The 8,488-nt window shown below is 41.9% G+C and overlaps 1 protein-coding gene across 1 annotated transcript; it reads left to right on the forward strand.

Annotated features, from left to right (window-relative positions):
• The first annotated feature begins 4,772 nt into the window (after positions 1-4,772).
• LOC131233322 (cytochrome P450 87A3-like) lies at positions 4,773-8,277 on the forward strand. Its single transcript, XM_058229991.1, has 9 exons — positions 4,773-4,972; positions 5,083-5,407; positions 5,487-5,636; positions 5,742-5,993; positions 6,315-6,404; positions 6,501-6,579; positions 6,664-6,770; positions 7,405-7,532; positions 7,639-8,277. Exons 1-9 carry the CDS (start codon positions 4,773-4,775, stop codon positions 7,730-7,732), a joined length of 1,425 nt encoding a protein of 474 aa, XP_058085974.1. The 3' UTR covers positions 7,733-8,277.
• Positions 8,278-8,488: the final 211 nt, after the last annotated feature.

Below are 8,488 nucleotides of genomic sequence, written 5' to 3' on the forward strand. Positions count from 1 at the left end.
TTGCATGCTCTTCCTACAAGGTGTTGCAGAAGATTCCATTCCTATGCTTACATGGTCTGTCAATAGACTCAGCTCGAGCCAAGCAAAGCCTTTGAATATAGCCTATCTAACCACCGAGCTCGGCATTCAAAATCAAGACCCTTTAAAATAGCTGAGTGTGGACCACTCAACCTGCTCCACCAGATGAGAAAAATACACCCATAGGAAAAAAAGAAAATACATAAAATGGTCGGCGGCCCGTTTGGGAAGACTACGTACAAAACATATGGACCCTCTTTGGTCCCTTTGTTTCCCTGATATACACCTAACAAGCATCTTGTTTGCTCATCCTTTGAAAAATTAGGTGAATTTACCCACTAAACATTTATTAATATATATAAACTTTTAAGAAATTAAGAAAAAAAACAGCATTAGCATAGACCCATTCTCTCTCTCCTTTCTTTTGTAAAGAGAATCATCACATTGCATTGAGAAAGAAACTGCCTCGTGTGACTTATTTGTTACATCCAACCCGTCTAATAAGGTCATCCCACCATGAAGATCATGTTGATAAAAAATCACTTCAATCCAAACATTGAATGGGCCACGTAATATAAAACAATGGATAATCGTCCATCTGGTCTAAGTTACACATATGGACCGTCTGATTTTTAGATTGACCCCATTTTTTGGAATAGGTGATCTTTGCAGTGGAGAGAACCCGTTGGACGGGTTGGATGATACACACATGACACTTGTCGGTGCTTAGCTGGGTGGCCCTAGATGGGATCATTTCCTATTAACGACTAAGGACAAGATGAGAGGCATGCAAGTTGTGAGAAACAAAAGTATATACATCGGCATCACCGACTCTCGGAAAAGCCATTCAACTAAAATCCAAAGGCTCTGATGAAATCTAAAAGGTGGGCCCCTCGTGAGAGAAAACCTAAGGTTACATGTACATCAACGACTGTACAAAGCTGTCCATTTTAAATCATTGGCTAATCTAGGTATTTATATGATATACGCGCCCTGCATCTTTGCCACAAGTGGGGCCATTTTCTCGCTAATCCAGACCATTGGTCCGTAGTATCCCACAGTGGGTGGGCTGTGGTTCAAAAATCTCATTGGTAGGAGAAATGAGATTTGTGGATAAGGAGAGAAATACAACATGGAATGTCCTAAAAATCTGTCATATCCAACATTAGGTGGACCACTTGATTGCTGGGTCAGCCTGATTTCTGGAGCATCTGGGTGACCTCAGTGGCGGGATGGATGCTAGAGACACCCCTGTGGGCCCAACACGTAATCCTAGTAGACTGGGGAGCGGATTAGGTGTGTGCCGCCTTGAATTGGGCCCACCTTTATATATGTATTGTATATCCACACAGTCCATCTGTTTTGTGGAATCATTATAGGGCATGAGTCCAGAAAGAAAGCATAACTAAATCTCAGGTGGACAACAGTGCAGGTTGTAATGTCACCCCTGAGTATTTTCAATGTCCACGGCCCACGGACGCGGATTCCCCAACGAATTTCCTATGATCGGAAGCTATGAGGAGCCCACAGAGATGCCCGTCAGAAATCCACACCGTCGATTAGTTTCTCAACCTCACAATAGGACAGGAATACAAAAATCCAACCAGATCCGTGTCAACAGCCCACGAGCTCAATGTGGAGTCGAATCACATGGCCCACTGAACATCACCCAAGTGTAACAGCATCAAGATCATGTGCTCCATATAGGAGTCTTAGATAAAGTAATGATAATGAGAGAAATGCTTCTTTTTGGGCTAGGGCGAGGCAGATTTCTCAGGAAACGGATTGGCTACTCCCCCTGCCATCAGCCCTGTGGCTGATGGTCGGTGCTCTGTGGAACCCACCATGATGTACGTGTTTCATCCATTCCGTTCATCCAGGTTTACAGATCATTTAAGCTTGATCCCAAAAATGAGAGGGATATAAATCTCAGGTGGACCACACAACAGGAAAACAATAGTGACTGGACATCCATCATTCAAATCCTCCTAAGTCCCACTGTACTGTTTATTTGACATCCAATCTGTTGATTAGGTCATACAGAACCAGATGAAGGGAAAAAACAAACATCAACTTGATCCAAAACTTTTATAGCCCCCAAAAAGTTTTTAATGGTCAAAGTTCATTCAACACTGTTTCCTGTAATGTGGTCCACTTGAGATTGGGGTATAACTCATTTTTGGTCTCATAGTATAAAATGATCTAGAAAAATAGATGGACGGCATGGATGAAACACATACATCATAGTGGGTCCCACAGAGCACCGACCATCAGCCATAGGCTGGTGGCAGGGGGAGTAGCCAATCCGCTTCCGATTTTTCAACCCCCAAAACTAAAAAAGATCCTAACAGTGGGCCCACCCTAGTCCTATTCCTTTACTCGTGGGCTGGGCTGAGCTTGATCCCGGTTCCTTAGCTCACTTTCTATCTTGGTTTTAATACTTGGATGCCACTCATCCGAGTTGACTCAGACTCTGTTAGACCCTATTCCATTCTATACCACGAGTCATCCCCAACTCAGTTGAGTCATGACTCGACTCATTCCAAATCACCGAGTCTTTTAACTATCCTAGTCAGGCCTAGATACATTTAAATAGGCCCAGCCCAGTTAACATTACTAAGTCCAAGAAAAATGGTGAACCCTGGAGCAATTAACTAATGTCACTAGTGATAAATAAATGAAATGGATCCTACCTGCACGAGTGGACACATCTCCCTAGCAAGGACCGTTGATTTAATTTTAGACCATCGATATGTTCTTTTATTAAACGTCCATTTGCAGACAGCCAGGATCACTCCACCAAGGAGATTTTTGGAACATGTTCCATCAAAGGTGGAGCCCATGGAATCAACGGTCAGCATCACCAATCTCGGACTTCAACTGGCACAAATAAATAGCCCAAAGGTATCATATACACATCATCTGGTAGGAGGATTATACAAGTCCTCAAAAATGAAAAGGTCTTTTTGGATGCTTATATGAATTCTGACTAAAATTCAAAACATTTCTGTTTTTTCTATTCACTTTCTAGAAAGATAACAAGATGAGCTGTCTTCCTTGTAGCCTTGAGGGGGGACCTTTCCCACCCATTACCAAACGGTTAAGCAATCCATGTCATGGATAACCCACCGAGCATGACCATTTTCTTAGAGGTTTGCTGCCATGCTTGCCCACCTACTGTTATCTGATACCTGCCGACTATAGCCGTTGGATCTAGGGTCATTTTCATTGATCCAAACCATTCACATGATAGATTACCATTGATGGGGATACCCCAAGAAAGAAAAACTTTGAGATTGGAATTATTTCAGCCATTCCATAATTCAACTCTCTTCCTTTGAATATGGATCGTCTTCGACCATGGTTTTCTAAGCCATTGCTCGAAGCGTTAGGATCTTCCAATCTTGAAGATTTTTGAGGCAACCACCACTATCTATGTTGTGGCCCATCATGTAAACAGCTTAGATTATTGAAACATGACCCCCAAATCCACATTATAGCCAAGCTCTTTGTAAGAATTTCAAAGCATCTTTTAGCATGGTGAGAACCTAAAAATGTGGGGGCTACAAAAATCAAAAGGGCATTGGAATCCCCAAAACTCCCTTTTCTATACATTTAAGCCTACACAAATGTAACTTTTGTAGCAAGCTCAATGAAAATAAAGTAATTTAAAAATATTTAAAAAGAACACTAATCCCAAAATCAGACAAAGCTCTAGGATTCCAATGTTCATGTTCAACTCCTCGCACCTCTAACTCCCATTTCTTAGGCCCCCATTCACTCATTTGCTATAAAATAATACATGTGGTAAGCAATGATCGCCACCCTACATTATAGTTTCATGCATATCTAGGCCCATTTGATAATACCATCATACGCATTGATTTTAGATGAGATGGCCACATAGGTTTGTCTTCTCAAGAACCAATGATAGACACTCTTCCCATCACCATCACATAGATACTACCGTCCATAGAGTATTTAGCATAGATCTTGGGAAAATCTAAAAGGTTGGTGATGCCCACGAATTCTAAGTATTTTAAGCTGCATTGAAGATTGCTCTTGATTTCAGATCCTTTGAACCTCTATCTACTCAAATCTAGGGAAAAGGATTGCCTCCCTCCCACCCCTTTAAAAAAAAAATTGTAGCATATGGGCCTCGTGCTCCTACGGTCCGCATTGACCCGTGAGGCCGTTTGCCTGCCCGTACCCGCCTTGAGACAGGTGAACCTCGAGCCCAAAGGGCTATCGCCGGTCTACATTTTCGATTTAAGAAATGAGACGAGACATGGGTCAGTATACTCAAGGAGCTGACCAGCTGGCTAACAATTGAAGGAATCAGGAAGCATCATCATGCCTTGGTCAAGTAGGCTTTTTAAGCTAACCTGCATTTTAATAAAACCCGTTGACGGGCGGATTTATAAGTATAGGAGAAAATATTCTATCTATTCTATTCTTATCTCCAACCACTCTACAGCTTTCTCAGCAACCAACTATAGAAAAATAAAAAAAACCAAGCTCATATGCATTAGTTTATACTGCAGCTTGTGAAACCTGCCTGTCTATTTAAGTAGCATTCTCTCATGCTTTCTAAGATACATGCTAGCATTCTCTTCTGTTTTCCATCTTTCCATACACACCCAGTCTCTATCTTCCTTCTCTTCTTTGTTGAGTTCCTTCTGTAGAGAATCCACACCTTGTTTTCCTTATAACATAAGCTTTCGAGTCATATCTTATAAAGGTATATATAAAAGATGTGGTCAGCTGCATTATGCATTGGAACTTTGGCTGTCATATGCATTATTAATTGGGTGAACAGCTGGAGGAATCCTAGATGCAGTGGGAAGCTTCCTCCTGGCTCCATGGGCTTGCCACTTCTTGGAGAGACCCTTCAGTTCTTCTCCCCCAACACTTCTTCTGATGTCCCTCCCTTCATCAGAGATAGGATGAAAAGGTAGGGAAATGGCCCATCATTTTTGGTTCAAAAAGGTCTAGCTTAGCGTGATGTATGTTTAAATTGTTTTGTAATGTATTGCTGATATAATGCTGCTGTTGTATTTTCAGATATGGTCCCGTGTTCCGAACCAGCTTGGTGGGCCGACCGGTCATTGTATCGACTGACCCAGAGATTAATAATTTCGTCTTCCAACAAGAAGGCCGGTTGTTTCAGAGCTGGTACCCAGACACCTTTACGGAGATCTTTGGCCGTCAGAATGTGGGCTCATTACATGGGTTCATGTACAAGTATCTCAAGAGCATGGTCCTGAATCTCTTTGGTCCCGAAAGCCTGAAAGAAAAGCTACTTCCCCAAGTGGAACAAACAGCAAACAGGAATCTACATATGTGGTCGCAGCAGCAGAGTGTAGAGTTCAAAGAGGCCACTGCAACTGTAAATTCAAATACCATCTTCGTCTTTGAAATTTCACTGAAATGTCGCTGTCTTGACTGTGACCATTTGGGTTTTACAGATGATATTTGATCTGACTGCTAAGAAGCTGATCAGCTATGATCCAGCCACATCCTCTGAGAATCTGAGGGAGAATTTTCTCGCTTTCATACAGGGTCTGATCTCCTTTCCCCTGAACATTCCCGGTACCGCTTACCATAAATGTTTGCAGGTATCTTGGCAACATCTGTAAATCTTCAGCATCTGAAATGCATTGTTCTTGCACTTCGTTCGTCACTTGGGTGTTGGTTTTAAGTCTCTCCATCTCTCTGTTCAGGGACGGAAGAAGGCAATGAAAATTCTGAAAGATATGCTGCAGGAGCGACGTGCTTCGCCTGAGAAGCGTCATGGGGATTTCTATGACTATGTGTTGGAAGAGCTGAAGAAAGATAGAACGATTCTGACAGAAGCAATTGCTTTGGATTTGATGTTTGTGCTTCTCTTCGCGAGCTTTGAGACGACTTCCTTGGCTCTGACTTATGCAATCAAACTCCTTTCAGACAACCCATCAGTGCTGGAGAAATTAACGGTTAGTTATATTACACTCAGAGCTCAGACTTTTGGGTGCGTTTGGAAGCCCATGGAGCAGAATTATTTCCCTCCAAAATAACATTTGAAACCAACAAGACATTATTTCAGGGATGGAAAGCAGAAAAATGACAACCCACCCATTTGGGTGTTATTTTAACTCAGCCCCAGATGCTCAATCAGTTCAAAAATGAAGCCTCCCCACTGACAGATTCAACCAAAATTCAATCTGGGGCACTTCCAATTGTTACCTTAAACAAGTTCTCTTTCATTTGGATTCAAATGTCAATTGACATTGTGCAATACCTTGGCCTACTATCAGGAGGAGCATGAAGCAATTCTAAGAAGCAGAGAAAACCCCAATTCCGGAATCACATGGAAGGAGTACAAATCAATGACTTTCACATCTCAGGTGAGCCAACCAAGCAACTTCTTTCTCCGGACGCCTACAAGTAGCCTGATTACTAGCGTCCAGTTTTGGAGACTCATCGATCCATCCAAATTGCAGGTTATCAATGAAACAGTTAGGCTGGCGAATATTGTTCCTGGGATTTTCAGAAAAGCTCTGAAAAACGTTGAGATAAAGGGTGAGTTCACAACCAATTGAATAATATCCCATCATAATATCGTCCTCGAGTTCTGATGTACCAGTTGTGTGACGGTTGACGCAGGATATACAATTCCAGAAGGCTGGGCTGTTATGGTCTGTCCTCCAGCTGTCCACTTAAATCCTTCTGCATATGAAGATCCACTCAGCTTCAACCCATGGAGATGGGAGGTGAGTACTGTATTTGAATATCTCAAAGAAATGAGTCATAGCTGTTTCCTTTTTCTAGTTTACTGCTAGTACGGAATTACTGTCATGAGTTCATTTTCACTTTTCTACTGTTGAGGAACTAAAAGATATGTCGATGGGCCCTTAGTTTGTTCAAGTAGACCCATGTTTTGGTGATCGAGACTGTTGATCCTATGGGACCCCCAGTGGATGGACCATGGCCCAAAAATCTGCTGGCCTACAAAAAGACAGTCGAGAAAATAGAGGCAGAAATTGTCTTATTTCAACTAGAAAAAAAAAAAAGAAGGGCACAAAGATTAGATGGCTAGGATCTCCTGATCTGGGAGATTTTTGGGTCATGGCCTATCCAGTGGGACAATAGGGTTCGAATCATTGAACATGAATCCCACTTGTGCAATCTGAAAACCCAAGGATGGTAATTCCTCTTTTATTTCTTACTCCAAAGTAGACTGGCTATGGACCACACTGAGCAAAAGGTAAATTTTGAATGGGGCCCGACCAATCAACAGCGACAGCTTCAGTTAATCAGCCTGAGAACTTACACGCCCAACAATCATCACCACTACTCCAAAGTCTTCTATCTGATCCAAACTAATAATAAAATCCTCCTGAACAGGGCATGGAAGGAAATGGCGGGTCAAAGAATTTCATGGCGTTTGGTGGTGGCATGAGATTTTGTGTAGGAACAGATTTCGCCAAGATGCAGATGGCTGTCTTCCTGCACTGCTTGGTCACAAAGTACAGGTAACGGTCACATATGCAACCATTTACACACATGAGACAGTAGCAGTATCACAAATGCAGCTGCACTCACCCGGGAAACTGACCCATTTAAATGTCGATTGATCAGGTGGACACCAATCAAAGGAGGAAACATAGTCCGAACTCCTGGCTTAGCATTTCCAGACGGTTTCCACATTCGTCTCTTTGAGAAGCACACATAAGGGAAGCCTCTAATGTCATATTCCTCCCACAGTAAAGAATTACAAAGGCAAACAATTCAACATGTTTCGCGGATCAGAGTCGCCAGACTTTTCAGCTGAAATCAAACTACACTGCCAAAAGAAATAGTTTCCTACACACACCTGGACACCATTACAACAGTTTCTTCTCAAACCAAAACCAAGAAGAGAATTTCTTTCTTTCATTTTTTTCTTTTTCCCCTTTTTTTTTTTTTGGTTGGTTGGATTTGCATACAAAGAAGTTTCCTCCATTTTGTCTCAATACCCAAACTTGCATAGTAACCAAAGGCATGAATAAGATGTAATCCAGAGAATGTAACAAAATCCTGCATGAGTTTTTAGCTGCAATGATCAATGTAAATGTTTTGTACATCAGCAGTTACTTATATCCAACATTTCAAAATTTTCATAAGCAATGCAAGGAGTGAACAAAGACACAACTGCAGTCAATGTTATTATAATATGATGACAAGCAAACAGCTATGGATTCTCTTCAAGCATTTTACTATTCAGTTGAAGCACAGATCTTGCCGCTTCCGATCACTGCATTTGTTTATAGCCATCCTGTCCATTTCTGTACACACAATGTTCAACTCCCCATGCTCTAAACATCATGTCCATCCTTTCTGTTCATGGACTAGCCATGCAGAACATTAACAGAAGCTTAAAGGATAATGACCCAAGTGCATCATATTATGAGGCGTGCGTATTCATTGTTTTATAATGGGGCACGCCTGG

This window comes from Magnolia sinica, chromosome 18 (genome assembly GCF_029962835.1).
Source record: "Magnolia sinica isolate HGM2019 chromosome 18, MsV1, whole genome shotgun sequence".
In the NCBI taxonomy this organism is placed as follows: domain Eukaryota; kingdom Viridiplantae; phylum Streptophyta; class Magnoliopsida; order Magnoliales; family Magnoliaceae; genus Magnolia; species Magnolia sinica.